The sequence below is a fragment of the Dermacentor variabilis genome, chromosome 7 (assembly GCF_050947875.1).
Source record: "Dermacentor variabilis isolate Ectoservices chromosome 7, ASM5094787v1, whole genome shotgun sequence".
In the NCBI taxonomy this organism is placed as follows: domain Eukaryota; kingdom Metazoa; phylum Arthropoda; class Arachnida; order Ixodida; family Ixodidae; genus Dermacentor; species Dermacentor variabilis.
The window spans coordinates 75078414-75098770 of NC_134574.1; the positions used below are offsets into that span (position 1 = coordinate 75078414).

At 46.6% G+C, this 20357-nt stretch overlaps 2 protein-coding genes across 2 annotated transcripts in view; one reads left to right on the forward strand and one right to left on the reverse strand.

Annotated features, from left to right (window-relative positions):
* Positions 1-7541, reverse strand: part of LOC142588166 (uncharacterized) — a 59542-nt gene extending 52001 nt beyond the window's left edge. Inside the window, exon 1 of the mRNA XM_075699670.1 lies at positions 7356-7541. Within this exon, the coding sequence (XP_075555785.1) occupies positions 7356-7541 (186 nt within the window). The remainder of the gene's footprint in view (positions 1-7355) is intronic.
* LOC142586849 (uncharacterized) overlaps positions 1-20357 on the forward strand; it is a 513536-nt gene that overhangs the window by 210823 nt on the left and 282356 nt on the right. The gene's annotated exons all lie outside the window — the stretch shown is intronic.

Sequence of the window (20357 nt, forward strand, 5' to 3'; positions counted from 1 at the left end):
GATAATTCTATGGCCAGGTACCCAGCATATTACTACATGTATATGTGATATATAAATACTGCATAAGAGGGAGTAAAGTTCAATGAAAACAGGATTTTTAAGCTTTTGTAATAAAATTAACGCTTTTACGAGACTTAGCGAGTCTGTGTATACAATTGCTCTGTCGAGTTTTAATTTCTGTATATGTTTTACTGCAGACAGTACTGCTTAGGTTTCTGCAGTAAAGATACTTGTTTGCGGGTTCAATAAGTCAGATTTAGAAAGAGAGGGACCAACAGCAGCATAAGATACACTAGCATGTTATTTTGACGCGTCTGTGTACAATTCGGAGCAGCTGTACTTCGATTGAAGTTCAAGGAAATGCATAGCGATTTCGATGTCAGGCGCGTGTTTTTTTTACCTCTACAAAGGATACGTCACAGTCTATCACCCGCCACTCCCAGGGCGGTAATAGCTTAGTTGGAGGCATTAGTCGATGTTCGAGAACAGGGACATCCATTTCCATGCTAAGTTCTCTTGCACGCAGTGAGAAAGGAAGTCTCATGGAGGGTTTATTATGAAAAAGTGTTTGACACGTTAAGTCGTTAACAGTTTTGAAACACGCATGTTCTTTATTGGAGCGCACATTAAGAAAATAGGTAAAGCTGATGTACGTTCTCTGAATGTGTAGTGACCACTCGTCTGACTCTACATATAGACTTTCCACCGGGCTTGTTCTAAATGCGCCAGCGCCCAGGCGGATACCCAGATGATGAACGGGGTCTAACATTTTTAGCGCACTCGGTGCAGCAGAGTGATATACTACGGCAGATTATTTAACCGTGATCCAACTACGCTCCTGTAAAGATTCAACAGGCACCTCCTGTCGCTGCCCCATGTAGTGTGGGATAGAACTTTAAGTAAGTTCATGGTTTTTAGACATTTTGTATTAAGGCATTTTATGTGTGAAATGAAGGTAAGCCTGGAGTCAAGGATAACACCTAGAAATTTGTGTTCTTTGTTAACAGGAATTTCAAAAAAATTAAATTATGGGGTTTTACGTGCCAAAACCATTTTCTGATTATGAGGCACGCCGTAGTGGGGGACTCCGGAAATTTCGACCACCTGGGGTTCTTTAACGTGCACCTAAATCTAAGTACACGGGTGTTTTCACATTTCGCCCCCATCGAAATGCGGCCGCCATGGCCGGGATTCGATCCCGCGACCTCGTGCTCAGCGGCCTAACACCATAGCCACTGAGCAACCACGGCGGGTAACAGGAATTTGTTGTCCACCCAGTTCTACACAGGGATCAGGTACCAAGCCTCTCTTTCTTGTGAAGAGAACACAAGAGCTTCTGTGCGGGTTGATTTTAAATCCATTTTCGCCTGCCCACTTGGACACCTTGTTTAAGCCCTGCTGTACCTGTCTTTCACACACTGTAAGGTTGCAGGATTGGAAACATATCTGTTATCGTCTACGTAGACGGAATAAAAAATGGCTGGGGGCAGTGAAGAACAAAGTATATTCATCTTAACGACAAAGAGAGTGCAGCTAAGCACGCCTCCCTGGGGTACACCAGTTTCCTGCGTAAAAGTACGTGACAGTGCATTACCGACTTTTACTCGGAAGGTACGATTTGACAAATAGCTTTCAATTGTGTTCAGCATATTTCCACGGATGCCCATTTCGGACAGGTCTCGCAAGATCCCGTAACGCCATGCCGTGTCTTACGCTTTCACCATGTCAAAGAATATCGATAGGAAAAACTGTTTATGCATAAATGCATCGCGGATATTTCCTTCTATGCGCACAAGATGATCGTTTGTCGACCGTCCTTCTCGGAAGCCACACTGATAAGGATCGAGCATATTGTTGAGCTCAAGGAAATGTATAAGTCTGCGATTTATCATTTTTTCAAAAAGCTTACACAGGCAATTTATTAGAGCTATCGGACGGTAACTTGCCGCCAAGGAAGGATTTTTTCGCAGCTTCAAAACCGGAACTACGATCACTTCCTTCCAAGTGGATGGGAGGTACCCCGCAGTCCAAATTGTGTTAAAAAGTGTGAGTAGTGTAACTTGTGTGTCAGTATGTAGGTTTCTGATCATGTCATACATGACTCTGCCAGGTCCCGGCGCAGAGCTTTTGCATGTGTTCAAGGCAGCTCTCAACTCAGCAATACTAAAAGCTCGGTTATACGGTTCATTCTGTATGCATTTTCTTATGATTGGCTTACGTTACTCTATTTCTCTATGTTTGAGGAAGGATTGGGAATAATGGATTGAGCTCGACACACGCTCAAAGTGCTCCCCTAGGGTGTCTGCCTGCTCTTCTAATGTCTTTACTTGATCGTTCACCAAAGGCAACGGATTTATTTGCTGCCCTTTTAGCTTCCTTACGCCATTCCAAACTTTCGCCTCCTGTGTGTAAGAACTGATGCCTGAAAGGAATCTCACTCAGCTTTCTCTCTTCACCTGACGCCGTATGCACCTTCCCTGTTACTTTATGTGTTTAAATTCGATAAGATTTTCTGCATTCGGCGACGTACGCAATATTCCCCATGCCTTATTCTGCCTCTTTCGGGCATTTCTACATTCATCATTCCACCAGGGAACACGTCTTTTAGGTGAACCACCATTTGTTTGCGGAATAAACTTTTCTGCAGCATCAATAATAAAAGCGATAAAATATGCGACAGCTTCATCTATACTAAAATTGTTCGTAAAACCGAGTGGTAAATGAGTAGCTTCTCTAAAATGCTCCCATTAAGCCGATGCTGAGGGAAACCGGGCAGTGTTGTCATGCTGCGTTAGTGATTTTAAAGTTTTAGGGAAGTTATAGGGAAGTTATAGGGAGAGAGAGAGAGGGCTCATTATTGGAAAAACAGAGAATTTTGCCGGCGCGTATATAACTGCTGGCATGCTACTCTGTATAGGGATGGGGAATGGGATTAAAGGATTCCAGAAAAGAGTTCGAGAAAAAAAGGATAAAAGTAAATATGAAATGTCCGAGTGGACCTGATACTAATATTTACAGGTGACATGGCGGGGAAATTTAAGCTTTTGTTAGGAAGGATGCAATTTTTAAAGCTTTCCTATTTGACCAATTTCTGTCAGGTAATTGAACAATACTGCTAGAGTGGCTCCGGTGTCCACGAGGGCATATGTGCGCACACCGTCAACTAACCCGTCTATCACATTGGTCGGGCTAGGTTAGGACTTTCGCGTTTCGACGGTGTCGCAGCCCTTGCCTCATGGACTGCGAAGATTATTTTTCCTCTTCCCGAGTTATGGGACGAGGTCGCATCGCTGATGGGGAGAGTTGGCGCGGAGAATGTGAGCGGCGGATGTTGACAGACTGGCGGAATGGTGGTGACGTAGCCCGAGGTTCATCGTCGTAATACGGGCGCGGTGAACCCACCGTACTTGGCGCATATCGTGTAGCGCTAGGCGACTGCACGCGACTGCAGTGGTGTGCGACTTGGCCTGCTAGCCACACGCAAAACATATCGACCGAGTGTCCACTGTACGCCCCCGAGTCGCTGTGGCAGGTCCCATCCATGTGGGAAGACGCGTTGGACGGGGCGGCTGGGGAAATGATTGCATGGCAGGCTGTTGTCCGGGCATAACTAGGACTTCGGCGTACGTGTGAGGTCCCCGTTGAGGGAGTTGTTGGGGGTGAGTAACAACTTCCGCGTAGCTGAGTGGCGCAGCTGTCGGAATCTGTTCAGGCCTGGCCATGACTTCGACGTAACTGTGACGCGCAGTCGGAGGAACGTGCTGGTGGTACTCAGGCGAAACCTCCTTGATTTCTAGCGCTATGGCGTGGCGAAGCGGATGCGCAAAACTCGGAGTTGGCGCGTGTACCGGCTGCCGCTGTGCAAAATCCATCAATGAGAGTTGCCGAGCAACTTCCTAGCGGAATAACGCCTTCATTTATGCGAGAAAAGCTGCTCGTTCGGATATTGCAGCCAAACCAGCAATGTGTTTGTCACGCGGTAGAGATCGACGGTCAGTGACCGCTTCCTGCGGAGTTCCTCATAGCTGTCGCATAGTGTGATAATTTCGGCCACAGAGCGAGGTTTCTTGGCCAGCAACATATTAAAGGTGTCGTCCTTTATACCATTCAGGATCTTTTGAACTCGATCGGATTTCGCCATGGTGTAATTGACTTTCCGGCATATGTCTAGGATATTTTCAATGTAACTGGTGAATGTTTCACCTGGCTGTTGTGCTCGTTCTCGTAAACGCTGCCCGGCACGCATCTTGCGCATAGCAGGGTGACCAAATACATCGGCGAGGGAAGTACTAAATATGGACCATGTCTGGAACTCTGATTCATTGTTATTTTACCACAGGCTGGCCACACCAGCGAGGTAGAACAGAAACATGGCTGTTTGGCCGCATCGTGCCACTCGTTATGGGCGCTTAGCCTGTCGTACGCCGTGAGCCATTGGTCCACGTCAATGGGGTCCGGTCCAGTGTAGACAGGAGGGTCGCGGTGACGAGGCATCCCAGGACACGAAGTGGGTGCAGCAGGAGGCGTTTGCTGTGAAGCGTCGTGGGGCATGGTAGATGGTGAGGTATGGGACCGGAGTTCGAGGATGATTGTCAGAGGCTACCCAGCCCACTCCACCAATTATAAAGGTATTTATATGGCAGAGCTCGGAGCAGCGCAACGTCAACGGTCGGGACAGTGACAGCTTCCAACACGACTGCCGTTGGCGAGCCAGCGCGGTCGACCCACTAGCGTCTCTCTTCTTCATTACCATATATATATATATATATATATATATATATATATATATATATATATATATATATATATATATATATATATATATATATATATATATTGAAATACCACGGACAAGACGTCGCATTGTTCCAAGCAGCAAACATGGCGCGACACAAAAACGAACACGAGCCGATGATTGATGATGAGTTTGTACTGATGAAGATGAAGTCCGCATAAATGCTTACACTAATTTCCCCCGTTGACGGAAGCGGCCAGCCTGGCCGCACATTAGATAGTGGAACGGAGATGAAAGGGCTTCAGGCTGGAAACGTGCAGGATCTCGGTTCCGCGGCAGCGTCGGTCATTTGGAGCATCGACGGTTTTAACGCGATAGTTAACCGGTTAGGTCTGCGCTATGACCTTGTAGGAGCCATTATAGCGAGACTCAACCTTCTCACATAAACCGGGTGTTCCTGCAGGTGTCCATAGGAGCACATCGTCACCAGTGTGGTAGGAAACGACGCGGTGAAAGGCATCGTACCGATGTTTGCGATCTTCTTGACTGGCTTCATTGTTCATACGGACTAGACGAGACACAAACTGGTCGTAAATGAATGGTGAAGCCTTGACGGGGCCAGAGAAGAAAGAAACGTCGACTGATGAGGTTGGGTGGTGGCCGTATACTAAGAAAACGGGAGAGTATTGGGTGGTTCGTTGAACAGAAGTATTGCATCCAAACTTTACAAATGGGAGAATCGCATCCTAGTTACGATGGTCAGGCTCAATATACATGGATAGCATGTCGCACAGCGTGCGATGAAATCGCTCTGTTAGGCCATTCTTTGAATGTGGTAGCTAGACGTTGTGTTGCGCAAGGTTTTGAAAGCTTGCAGAACTTGATTAAGTGTGCTTGAAAGAAATGCCTTGCCTTGGTCGCTCAAAAGAACGTGAGGCGCCCCGTGACGTAAGTAGATAATCTGCAAGAAGAAGGCCGCTACTTCTGAGGCAGCTCCTGAACGTATTGAGGCTGTTTCAGCGTACCGGGACAAGTGATCGACAGCAGTGACGATCCATCTGTTGCCGTCTGGAGTAGGTGGGTGTGGCGCGAAAAAGTCAATGCTGATGACAGAGGAGGGTTCTGCTGTATAAGGAAGTTGTAGCGTCACGACCGGAGCAATCGTAGGTCGCTTATGGTGATGGCAAAGCGTGCACGAGGCAACATACCTAGCTACGCTTGTGGAAACACATGGCCAAAAGAATCGGCTGCGTATGCGCTCGTCTGTTTTGTGGTAACCCAAGTGGCCTGACGTAGGTACATCGTGTGAGGCCTCCAGAACTGCAGCGTGAAGAGAGGGCTGTAGAACGGAAACCCACCGATGGCCTTCCGGGTGAAAAATGTAAAAGGTAGAGCACGTCAATTTTGAACTTCAACAGTGTGAGCTGTTTCCGTAGCCTGGCATTGGGTGGAGATGAAACACCGCTAAGGCAATTGATGATACCATGGCATTAAGAATCAGCGCGCTGGTGAGTGGGAAGCACTCAAGGGCTGTTTGATGGAGTCAAGGAAGAAACCGGTGTAATAGACGATGCGTCCTCCATGCGGCCAATTTGACATGCCGATGTGATGTGCTCCGATGATGGTCGTAATAGTTACCGTGAAAGAGCATCGCCATCTTGGTATTTCCTTCCGGACTTGTATATGACATCAAAATCATATGTATGTAATCGAAGTATCTGGCAGCCAAGGCGTCCAGACAAGTTTATGATTGTCGACAACCAACATTGGGCATGGTGGTCGGTCACAACCGTGAACTGTTGACCGCGGAGGTATGGGCAAAATTTCTCAATGGACAAGACATCAGCCAAACACTCTCGTTCGGTTATCGAGTATTTCTTTTCCGCGGCAGTCAGAACGCGGCTTGCATATGCAACAACCTTTTCTCAAAATTCGAGGTCGCGCTGCAGCAGCACGTCACCAATTCCATGACCACTAGCGTCAGTATGTAGTATTGTGGGCGCCTTGTCATCAAAATGACAGAGAACAGGTGGAGGTGTTAATGCGCGCTTGAGTTCTTGGAACGCGACTTCACACTGATTGTTACAATCGAAGGACCTGGAACTAGCAAGGAGCTTGTGGAGGGGCATGGCAATGCTAGTGTCACTGATCTCGTGGCCGTGCGTATGTTGGGATAGATGGAGTCGGGAGACGCAGGTGAGCACAGCAAAAAGATTTTATTCAGGACAAACCCAAAATAAAACACACTAAAACTCGGTTAACTCCACACAACACTCCTAAGAAATGCAACGCCATAAGGAGCAATCGGCACCTTTGTCGCCGACTTAATTGTGACTATGTCCTAATTGCCGGCCACGTCAGTCCTTAGCGCGTTCCACGAGAAAGTCCGGTAACCCTGGCCTATGGCTGCGCGCTAACAAAAAGGAACGCTCTTACAAAGTTCTCTCGTTGCACGTATCTCTAAGTCCGATGCGTGTCAGCTATTGGTAACAGTCGGTGCTCCTGCCGACTCCGCAAGCTTTGCTGCCTTGGTATCGGCCGGCCAGCTCGTCCGTCTCGGATGTGGGTGTCCCGAACTATGTCGGTGACGTGCACTGCGGCCTCCCTGGCTAGGCCTGACGCCGGGTTCCGGCGCTACTTCGAGCGCCGACGAGACGCCCCGGAGACTATCGTCCGTGCTGTTCGGCCTCTGAAGGAGGATCCAATTCCTGGAGTGTCCACCACTGCCGTGAGAGGCTGCAGCCGGTTCAAGGAGCCTCGCTCGAAAGTAGCCGAGGTCGTCGGCCACACCCTCGATCTCCAGCATCACGGACTTGGCCGAACCTCCATGGCTCCCGTCGTCAGTACGATGATGATGCTCCAATCGTTTTAGCCCAGAGCCACGTCGATAATGCCAGCTCAGCGCCGCTCCTCTACCGATTATAGCTCGGGCCACGCGCCTCGAGGGCTCGCGCCGTTCGGTGCGGTCGGCGCACATCGACCTCTTCTTTTCTTTTTGTGCCCCATGCCTCTTACATATGAAAGCTGGCGAAGTTCCGCATGAAACCTCTAAAGTATGAGGCGAGTCCAAGTATGCTGCGCAGTTCTTGTGTACGAAGTGACCATGGAAAGTGAAGCACTGCGGAAAGTTTGTCCTGATCGGGCTGGATGCCGTCTTTGCTAAGGAGATAGCCCAGACGTTTAGTCGTTGTGCTAGCGAAATGGCACTTCATCGTGTTTAGTTGAAGTCTGGCATTACAAAGGCATGTGAGCGCTTTATCTAAGCGTTGCAGATGGTCAGTGAAAGTCGACGAAAACACGACGATGTCGTCGAGGTAACATAGACAAGTTTTCCACTTGAGGCCACGAAGAACAATGACGATCATTCTTTCAAATGTGGTGGGAGCATTGCATAGGCCGAAAGGCATTACGTGAAACTCGTAAAAACCGTCCGGAGTAGAAAAGGCGGTCTTTTCTTTGTCCGTTTTGAGCATTGGATTTTTCCAATATCCCGAGCGATGATCTAGGCTGGAAAAGTACTGTGCACCTTGCGAAAGAATCAAGGGCGCATCGATACGGGGCATATGATATACATCCTTACGGGTGATCTTCTTTACCGCGCGCTGGTCTATATCAAATCACACCGATCCATCCTTCTTCTACAGTAAAATGACAGGTGATGACCAAGAATTGGTGAAGGGACGTATGATGTTTCTTTTCAGCATATCAGCGACGTTCGCGGTAGCGACGACGGTAGCGACGAGACTCGGTAGCGACGACGGCGTAAAGCAGTCTCGCCATCGGTGTCGATACGATGGGAGGCAACGGAGGTGTGTCCGAGTGATGAAGTATCTATATCAAAGTAGGCCTGGTGCTTCGTGAGCAATTTTAGCAACGCTTCACCCTGAGCAGCAGTAAGGTCGAGACTTATCATGGAAGCAGCTGCAGATGAAGCAGACTCGCCCTGTCGAGGAATTTAGTGTTACAAAATCATGTGCTATGGTGTTCAATGAAAACAGTGAACAGACAGTGGCAATAATGGGCCAGGAAGTACCTCGGGTAAGAAAATATAAATACCTTGGTATATGGATAAACGAAGGCAATAGATATATGGAAACACAGAAAAAGAACAATAACAGTGAAAGGGAAGAGAAATGCAGTCATAATGGAAGCACAGAGCGCTATGAGGATACAATAGGTACGAGGTGCTCCGGGGTGTGTGGAAAGGTGTAATGGTTCCAGAACTTACTTTTGGAAAGGCGGTTATTTGCTTTAAATGAGAGGTACAATCAGGGCTCGATGTAAACCAAAGGTCAGTGGAACTCCTCGCATTGGGCGATCACGGAAAGATTACAAATGAATCTGTGCAGGACCGTACGGGCGGGACAAGTTTTGAAATGAGAGAAGCTCAGAGTAAAATTTATGATGAGGAACGACTGAAGATTATGGCAGAAAGTAAATAGGCTCGGAAAGTGTTCAGTTATTTGTACAGGAAAACCATTGATTCTCAGTGGAGGTCAAGAACAAGGAAGGTTACGAGCAAGTGGGCGACCGGTATAGCCCCTTCACTCACGAATTGTCATTGATGGTCGATAAATCTGTGAAATATACATACTTTTACGCGAAGATGCTCGAGAGGTCATTGCAAGCAAGACAATGTTATAAAATGAGCTTGCGAGGAGGCAAGAGGAAGCAGGGAGACTGGTTGGGTGTCCACACAACAGGTCACTGCAGAGCCTTGAGGATGGAGCATTGTTTATAAGTGGTCGTGTTTAAAGCGATGATTATTTCACAGCTTTCTTTGAACCACACCAGGCAGGAAGCGCTGTAAAGAGTGATGAGCGCGTCGCCATTGGTGATGTCCGTAGAAAAGATAGTTCTGATTTGCTTGTGGCCGGGAAGCAGTACAGTATTGGCAGCAACGAGAAGACACAGTCGTGGCTCATCGGCATTCCCGCTGCAATGAACTGCCTTGGTCATATGGACTACACGTTGACGGCAAGAGATTAAAGCGTACGCTGACGAGAGATAGTCCCAACGTAGAATTGGTTCATGAGCGCACGGGAACAAATCGCGAACTTAATGTGATGACGGATACCATCAATGAAGATGCGTGCTGTACACTGGGCTGATGGCCGAATGATTGCTGGATTAACCCCGATCAAGGATGACCCAATATAAGGCGTCTTCATTTTCCGCAGACGAGAGCACAGGTCTGCACACATACCAAATATAGTAGCTCCCATGTCAATCAGAGCTAACAACCACACACCCTCCAGAGACACCAATAACTTGTTCGAAGGACGTTCAGGAGCACTTAGAGCATTTCGCGGCGATGCAGTTTTCCCTCTAAAAACTGCACTGGTTAATTTTCCTGTCACTGGCCATGGAGTTGGAAGACAGGCTGAAGTGGCAAAACAGAACTCCTGAACGGCGATGGGGAGCAGCGTCTCGAGGTACGTGGGTTGTGGGCGGTGTTGGAGAAGTCGGCCGGAGATGGAGATCGGCGAGCGAGAGGATTATCGCTATAAGTGCGGTAGACGCGAGGAGGTGGCTCATCGCGATTAAAGGCAGCGTAACCACGACGTTCGTCTTGCTGGCGGCGTCGGCAAAACCGGGAGATATGTCCTCAAAAACCGCAGTAAGGGCTGATAGGCCTCGATGAATGCCAGGCAGAGTGGTAAGGCCGGTTCGGAGCTCGGGTTCCTAAATGTGACAGGTAATTGTGAACAGGCGCAGGTGGTGTGATTGGAGACAGTGCGGCTAGCATTGCCGCATCCTCGGCGTAAGACGCCGGTTGTGGGCGAAGAGAAGCGTTGGCATGGTGGGCGTTCTGCAGGGAGGCCAATTCCTCCATAACAATGCCGCGCAGGTAAGAAGCAGCAGGTTGGACGTGAGCGCTACTGCAAGGGGGTGAGTCATGCGCTTGCAGTTCAGCAAGAATTATGGCTGCAATGATAGACCGCATCTCAATGCTGTTTGCCAGGGGGTTGTCGGAAAAGTCCCGTTGCAAGCGGATTGATTGCAGGACATCCAGGCGCTGACAGACGGAGACGACGTCCGCCACCGTCGAAAAGTGTTGAGCGGTGAGTGCCTTGAAGGCAGTAGATCCTATACCCCTAAGAAGATGTCGCACGCGGCCTGTTTCTAGTATGGCACTGTCGACACGGCGGCAAAGCGCGAGGATATCCTCAATGTACGAGGTATACGACTCGCGATAATGCTCGACGCGCTCAGACAGCCTCTTTTTAACGACTTCTGAACGAACCGCGGGTGTGCCAAAAATCCGCCGTAGCTGCTCCCTGAAAGCCGGCCAATCACGGAAGTCTCTCTCCCGATTCAGGAACGATGTTTTGGCTACTTCAGAGACGTTAAATGGGACGTTCTTTTATGTCGATGTCTCGTTCCAGATGTTGTACTGGCTGACACGATCGTAGTTGTCGAGCCAGTCTTCATCGTCCTCACCAGGCAAGCCAGAGAAGATTTAAGGATCGCGATACCTGTTGTTGGCAGGGCTGGGAGTGGGGGTGGCTGGCATTTCAATAGACCTGGCGGACGCTGCAGCCTGTTCTTGTGACATGGCGGCCTCCTGGTGTAAGCGGCGTCCTGAATGTAGCACCAGGAGATCTCTTGAAGAGGATGGAGATCGAAAAGATCTTGAAGCGCCTCCACCACTTGAAATACGGCGGTCGAGATGACGCTTAAGTTTATTCCAAGAAGGAAAAATGGTGCCGACCCAAAAAGGAACACGAGCCCATGATTGATGGCGAGTTTGCACAGAAGAAGATAAAGCCTGCAGAAATGCTGGAATTATATATATATATATATATATATATATATATATATATATATATATATATATATATTTATACACATAATGTAAGCATAACGATCAGAAAATAACGAACTTTTACTACACTGTCAATATAACAGAGTCACATGGGAACACAGTCGCATGACAATTACAGGTTCAGACAAACATCACACATTTTTGCCCCAGAGCCGCACGCAAGGCTGAGTATTGCAAACATTTCTGCACGCAATGTGATAGGTCTCAATCATCAGCCTTGTGGCTGCTTCTTACTAGCGCTAACAAAGAGCGTCTCTTTCATAACAAAAGGACCAGCATGCATTACGTGCTACGACGGGCTGTTAAATGAGACTGCGTGTTAGTTCGAATGCTATTCGTGTGTTCTCTGAACCTATCAGTTACGCGTTGAACGTATCATTTACGCGGCGAATAAGAACTTTTCCGCACTACAGCGAAATTCTGTATACTACACCTGTACGGGCAAGGTAGAAATTCAACCTTGTAACTTTCTTTACAGAAGTTGCGATCATTTAGGTAATCTCGTGTTTTTGTCGAACGCCAAGCAAACCTGCCTAGGCTTAACAGGAGCATTTAGGGTGATAGTGATACCACAATAATTTATTTATTTCATTTATTTCAAGATTAGTGCCAGCCTCTGACTAGAGGCCTTAAGCAGAAGGGGTTATATGCATGGCGAACAATACATTGAGTACATGGTGCGAAGCGTGAGTAAAATGACATAGCACTGAATTTGAAAATGTGAACAGCGTGTCATTTTCGAAAACGTAGCATTTAGCGCTAAGAATGCAAAATCATTCCAGAAGAATAAAATGCAAATTGCTCTTAGCGCTAAGTTGACGAACACTTGACGAACAAAACTAGAAGAATATTTGTATACAAAGCGTGGCAAACGATTTCAGAGCATATATCTTATCACAGAAGCATAATATAGTAGTGTGTGTAATATAAAAATATGTAGCAGTGGCAGACGGAGAAAGCACTTGCGTTCAATTCGTGGAAGGACAAGCCGAAAAAGAAAAGAAAGAAGGAAAGGAGGGCAGTGATGTACCCCGCTAATTTATACAATTGCTTTAGGCAGTTTTAAGAAAGATTCAATAGTGTCGCAGGCAACAACCATTAACAACATCTTTTATACCACGCAACATGCGATGAGCGTAAGAAAAAACTGTTACTTTCTTTAGCTTATCCCTCGAACGCATTGCTTTCGTCTGCGCATTAATTTGCCTAATCTGGCTTATTCAGCTTTCCTTGCGCCTTACGCAAAAAAAAACATTTTTCAAGCACAGAGCCCAGGATAGACATAACAGCCGCACCTTTTAAAACTTTTGAGAGGCCCGAATTAAAGCTAAGTAAGGATATACAGAGACTTCACTTATAACACCCACAAACGTGATTCAGTGCCGCCTCAAATTATGCACAAGAAGGTGTATCTCGCCACCACTCGGTGTTTCAAACGTAAAGGGCAGTATGCGAGTCGAATCGCTGTGTATCTTTAAATGTGCACATTCCGTTTTGCACATTCCATGTAGTCGCTTACTTGGTTGTCGATTAACAGGGCTCAAAAAACACCTTTACTTAGGATGTGCGCAACGCACGCACGAATGCGAGTTCCACACTTGTAGATCAACATTCCGGTATCCCATCCAAAAAGCACGGATTGAATGTAGAAGGCCAGAAAGTGCATAAACCACACTGCGGACATCCCATATTTCCAATCAGAGCTGGCTCATTATTGTCCTCTCGCTAAAAAATAGCTAATGCTGAAGTATGGAATATACGCACATTTTCAACGTCTACATTAAATGCATAGGAATTTCAAGGATCTGTTTATATCAAGAAGTATACCTATGTCTTAGAATTGGGAATCCAAGCAAGAACACGGAAGAGCGAGTTGGCTTAAATGAGCCTGCGAATACAAAGACACATGGGACAGCCACATATTCCACACAGAAATTAGGGCACTCTCAAATCACAAGAAACTTCAGCAGTGACTCAGCGTTAACTTATCTTCTATCTCATCACTGTTGTTCTTTCGTGCTTCTTAGCATCATGATGAGTATAAACCAACTCGCCCGACTTGCTCGTATAGTACGACTTCCGTATTTAAAATTCATCAATGTGTTTGTTGATCGACAACGACCTTTATTTGACGTCTGTTTTCAAGACAGAGGGTCGGGAGGACTTCATTAAGGCAAAGCAGAGAGGTAGCCTGTAGGCAACAGTCCTCTTGATTGCTACTATGCTCAGGGGAGAAAAAGAGGGACATGAACAGGCTTATTAACGACAAGCTGTACTGAGAATAAGTGTAATGGAGTTGTTATCTCATAAATATGCTTCAAAAGGTCGGTACTTGGGCATGTTGGTAGTCGATACTGAAAATAGGTACAGCGCCAAACGGCACGAACTACACAAGAAAGATACACGAACAAGAGTTGTCTATCAACGGACAACTTTAATGTATGCATATATTACTTACTTTGTCGGGCTCGAAGGTCCTGAAGACTTTTGTTGCAATATATATCCAAGGTTTATGAAAAAAAGACAGAGCGAAGATAAGCAATCTGCCGTTCTGGCACTAGAACCTGCTTATACAGAAGTGTCAACTAGTAGCGATTGGACTATCCAGACCTCAGAAGAATGGTGGAAGAGGTGTGGGTGGTGACGCGTAAGGGTATCTATGAGTGGAGGTGCCAGAAGGAAGGAAAACAAAAAGAAATAAGTAACTTACATTTCATCGCGCCGTATCGCAAATAACTAACGCTGGCGATAGCCAAAATGTTATGGCTCGGTGTGCCCAACTAAGCGTAAAGTTTTGACAACTGTCGGCAACTTATGATTACAACTTATTCCACTGTGCCATGCTGCTCTTTCTGTTCTGTGCAGGTAAATCGATGCTTCTGCATGAATGGAGCTCGAGTTGATATAAACAGCGACTTTATAACCGTTTTGCGACATACGGACTACTCTGTCTTACCATATTTTATGTCGGAGTAGACTTAAGTAGACTCCCACTTGATAACCTAGTGTGTAGAGCATTTTTACTGTTGGCAGCATTATAAAAGCGGAACAGAGTCAGCCAGTAAGCCAAAGTGAGTCAGTCACTGAGTCAGTCAGCCAGCCAGTGAGCCAGCCAGCCAGCCAGCCAGCCAGCCAGTCTCTGGGCCGATAAGTCAGTCACTCATACTCAGTTGGTCATTTAGTCAATCAGTCCGTCTTGTCTTGTCTGCCTACGATGTTACTAAAGCGGAAGGACACGACCGTGATAATTGGCTCACGCCAGCTGTAGCTAATGCTTCAGTGCCAAAGTGGAAACAATGTGTAGTAGCCAGTGTTTACGTACTTACCGCAGTCCCTGTGCTGGACGCAGCGGCCGTCCCACCTCTGGAAATATCCGTTCACGCATGCGCACACTTTCTTTGGTCTCTGGCATGCCGCTGACTTCATTCCAGGACACAAGCCTCCAGGGACGAGCCCACTGCTTGGGCAGTCAATTAGGTGTTTGTTCTGACCGCATTCTGAAGTGATGAGAAAAGAATAAATCTCAATAGCGCGGCGTGTCTTCTTTCATAAATGATGATAGCCTGGGAAAATAAATTACTGAAGGGTCCAAGCCCCTAAAACATAAATATTTTGATAAGGCCACAGCGGCAAAATGTGAAGAACTAAAGCCCACAAAGGTGGAAAAGCGCAGACAATCGTCAAGTCGCGCGTAGCCACTGCAGGTTTAATGAGCTGTTAAAAATAACGAGATCCGAGGTACTCGCTCTTTTGTTGATCAGAACATTTCGTTTTCCTTTACGTTATTGTTTCTACACTTCAGTTAAGCATAACAATTATTTCCTCTATACATGCTCTAGTTTCTTGCTCTGTTTCTTGATATGTTTAAAGCTGGCACCACGCTATGCGAAGTTTGAACATTCTATGTACCAGCAAATGATGAACATTCAATGGTATATTTAGGAGAAATTTCAAGCATGCACGTCTTATGCAGTACGTACACGCAAAGCTGTGCCAGTACACAGGGAAGACGGCGCAGAAAAACAATCAATTTGCTAGATTTGTATAGTGTTTTATAAAGACATGCGCATCATGTTCAACTCGGCATTACTGCGCATGCCCACTAACGATCGAATCAACGAACATACCCTCGAACGCTATCTTAAACGTGTTCCCTCTCCTACCCACAACGTATCAATAGTTGAGCAAATAGAGCAACGGCGTTCTGTGTTGACTGAAACTTGGCTCGATCGTATTCTTTGCGTGAACGGCACGAAACAAGATTTACCCCGATGAGTTCCAAAAATAAACGAATATCAGTAAAAGTGACTCAGAAAGTAGATATTTAACTAAAGGCTCACTAGGGGTCAGACTCACTGAAATCAGATCTAGCCCGGGTAGCTCGAACTCAATCTCTCGACAAAAAAAATCAGCGGCTGCTCAATGGTACTCCGACTCACCGGTCGGTGTGAGTCTTGCTTAGATTCTGTAAGTTCGCTGAAGTATGGTTGCTAAACCAACTTGGTTACAGTAACTCAAAACCAGAAAAATATTAAAAGATTTTTTTAGGAAATCGGCATGATCAATGCATTCCTTTATTACGGGATTTAAAAGGGTACGAAATCGTCAGTAGGCTTGCTGTGATCGTGAGGCCAGTAGTGTATTTGCTTCGCTAGACTTGTAGGTTTGCACTGCAACAGCGCTTAAGGCTCCAAACGTGCTGACTGTATGCAATAGCTACATTCGCCCAGGGAATTATCAGCTGCACGTACCGTCGCCAGCCGAGAAGCCATAGGTTCATTCACCAACGGCAGTTGCTATATACGGTGCAGGTACAATGCAGACGTGTCCTACACTGACATTTCAATACGTGAAAGAAAACAGCTCTGCCACAATATGCGACTATTTAGTACGGCAACGCCAGTTCATGCAGCAGAACTGCTGCTTGCCATCTTTCTCGTTCCGTAGTCATTTCCGCCAATAATGGTCCGAGAGCGTCTTCGCTGCAGTTCGTACCTTGTCCCTTGAGCTCACAATCTAGCTGTTATTATTCTGAAAGGCTTGCCCAACTAAGGGTTGTTTGGAGCGCAGTTGGGGCACGTTAATTTAACTGTCAATTTGGTGTAGCTTTTACGTGCTGTATCTTATGTGTGTTTATCTGCGCACAATCTCAGTAGTTTGTTATAACGCTTTTATATGAATCCCTATGATATATGACGCCAACCGCAATGGCTTAGGCCCTCTGAGAGGCTACCAGATTATTACATGTACAGTCCGCTACTAGACTGGCTCATTCTGCAGAACGGTTATTTGCGCTAACCTATAGCCGCTATCTTTGTTAATAACAGCTAATTGAACAGACAATTATGCCTGGGACAGAGCAAAAAACCAAGCACTAAAAATATGTGAAGGCATGGAAAATAAACGGGGAAAGATAAAAAAAGTTCGAAGTGATGAGACTTGAACTCTCACCAAAATTCTAGTTTTGCTTGTTCTGAATTATCGTTCGTACTTTTATCATATATGGCCGAACAATGGACCTAGGAACATTTTAGTGTCCTCTTTATTGGCCCATAGATGCTTGTTTCGATGTTGGTGCCTGTATTGAATTTCCAGGATACAACAATACCTTTTTCCGTGTTTTGCCCCATCTTTACCTTGTTTATAATGCTATCGCCCGCTGGGGAACTTGGCTTAAGGCAGCTGAATATTCAACGAACAACTGCCGGTGTAAATGCTGTTGTTAACAGCTTTGTATCAGACGAGGGTGACGCTGTGAGAAGGGCTCAAACCGCTGTGCGGGACCAAACAGATGAAGGTGGCTTAGCGTATACGGCCGCTATCTTCACTTTTTTTTGCAGAGATTATCGAGAAGGTGGAGTGCTTGGGCGCTACTCTGACGTGCAATGTGGGGCTCATTTTCCACGTTCAGTAATGGTTCGCCCCAATCCGAATTGTAACAGCTGCTAAAAGGTTGTTCGCAACATCAACCGATCTCGGACGAAAACCTCAGATTTTCGCGATTGAAATAACTGCCGTAGGCTCTGAATGGATAACATTCTGCAATTCCAGAGGAAACAAGGTAATTGCACGTTGTGAATTACGAGCATGTGCCAATAACTTCGGTGCATGTTGAGCGTGTTCCTTTTCTGCATGCAAACTTATACTCAGTAAAAATACATAACATGAACCAATAAATTTCTTAAATGGTGCTTCTTTGTCACTGAATTCACAACTTTCTTGGACTTGTGTCTAGTCACGCTATATTTCATATAAATCATGTAACTTGCACATTCTCCTTCGCTCCATTATATCGGCAAAAACATGGATGCATAAGATTAGGGCTTAGTCGGCTGTGTTCCTTATAAAATCATGATTTATCCCCACATGCAGAGCGAGAGTTCATTAATTGAGCCTATACATGGCTAAATCGAAGTCCTTGGCGCCCATATGAGCCATAAAACAGAGGTTTAATGCTTGTCATGAAACCTAAAAGGGTATTTGTAGTGTCTGGACACCAAATCTCTGGTGATGAGTAAACCGGGCATCCAAACCAGTCGGCAAGAGATGATTGACACTGCAGAGATGAATCACCTGGAGAATCTACTACGTCAGTGCAGCCTCAACGGTGTCATATTGTAGTGACGCTGAATAGCACACTACAGGAAGAATGCGTATCACAAAACTAACTCTTTATTGGGTAAACTTCCGCCCCTAAAACCAAGTGACTTTCAAAGCCCAACGACAGCGGTGAGCACAGTCGATAACTGCCGAACATATGATCTGAGACTCAAGCGCGTCGGCTTTTACGCGAGACTCCTCGAAGGTTCTATAATCGCAGACAACTTTCTGTGGCTATGAAGGGAAATCTACGGAGGCAAAGGGCGTACAAGTGAGAGCGCTTCTGAAAAGAGTACCTTGGTTTAATCCTCGTGAGTTAAGGCTAGGGAAGACGAAACATAAGCACCTATTAGCAACAATTAGATAAGAAAGAACACACCACGAAGAGTAGAGGTTTAGTTATTTTGCGGCTTTTCCTTTCCGCGTCTGTCGCACATAGAAGCCGTGTCGATTCAGCCTCTGTTCCGAGCAACCAAAATCACTGTCAAACGCTGCCGGACGACTTGGCGCGGTAACACATGTGCAGCTGTCGCACGCCCGTAAGTTTCCCTTCATAGCCACAGGAAGTTGTCCGCGAGGTTAACGCAATCGCTCGTGCTCGTGCACCTTCCAAAAAGAACAACCCTATTCGTGTCGCACATACAACCTCATCAAATTATGTTCGGCGAGAAAATATACAACAGATAGAATCAGTGATACCATTCGCGTAAGTTCCAAATAATGCCTACGCGTCTTGCGATGAGCCATAACATAAGTTGTAAGCGGGTAAAATGCAGTCCCTGCAAAAAAATTGGAGGACGCTTAAGCTTCGCCTTGAAGAGTGGAACGCGATAGCGTTATCGCACCCCGTTCGCACCGCCTACTCAAACGCGCTACAAGGTCGATTCAAATAGGTCGCGAAGCTTCGGGCGAAAAGCGGTTCAGTACAGATTGTCACCGACATCAGCATGGGGGGTTATGGGAGCAGCGTTTGAAGCGCGACTATGTTTGGAGGGAACAAACATTGGGAAAGAAAAACGCGTTTTTTAATTCAAACGAGACACAGTTAGATTCATTCAACGAAAATAAAATTCCTAGTCATTCTTATATATTCGTGACGAGTTAAGAAAATAAAAGTTTAATTTTATTACTATCAATAAATGCATTTCTTTTCAGCGCCCATCGCTACAGGGGGCGTTGACGCCACTATCACTCGCACTGCAATGCACGTCTTGAAATGGGCAGAAAGGCGCACTCGTAAAGTTCACCTGTTGAAATACGCCCCCCTCACAGTTTGTGCTTTCTTGCTTGTCGAAGTTTGTCTGAATTTGGTGACGCGGGTAGCTTCATCGCTTCTTAATCTGTTCAGTCAAAAGGAATGGGTTACGACCGCCAGATAATGGCGTACTTGTTTTCGTGAGAATGCGCTGGCCGACGGGCTTGGCATCCGACCATAGGATCAGCACTCTACACCTAAAGCTTTCGTCGACCTCTAAAGAAAGTATGTTCAGTGCACGGATGCGATTTCGACAACCGTACGGCTGGCCTCTTCCTGCATCGCTTTCCACGCTGAAAGCTCGAAACACCCATCAAGTCGAATGGCGGAGCATTTGAATATATAGCTCCAAAGGAAGGACAACAAAACAAATTTCGCGCCTTCGAAAACAAAATGACGTCACTTCTGCTTTTAACGGACATGGCGTCACATTATTTTTACTTCCGCCGGAAGTGTTCCCACCACATACAGATGGCGCTAAGCCCCATGAACCGCCCATGGACCGCCATGTTTTGAACGTATGGGCTCCTATGGAAGCTTCGCTACCAGGTATATTTACCTTGCGCGCTACGCCAGCCAAACGTCGCGATCGGCACAGATAACCGGGCCCCGACGCGTCATGAAGGCTGACGCGATCATGGGGCGAGTGGCGCGCCACGTGTCGGCGCAGCGCCGTACATTGCGAGGAGGGGGTCTTCTGTGTTTGCCGCAAGATGGCTCTGCGTGTGCGCAGAGCGCAGACGAAATGTAGCGGAAACGTACTGCGCTACTCGTGAAACTGCGACTTGTGTAAGTTACATGGTCATAATTACCGATATACACCGCAGTATAACTTTGTACGGCACGTTTCTAAGCCAACACCGCATTCACTAGAGGTGATTTTGTCCCGCTTCGAATGAACGAACTCGTAGCTGAGTGGTACCGTCTCCGTCTCACAC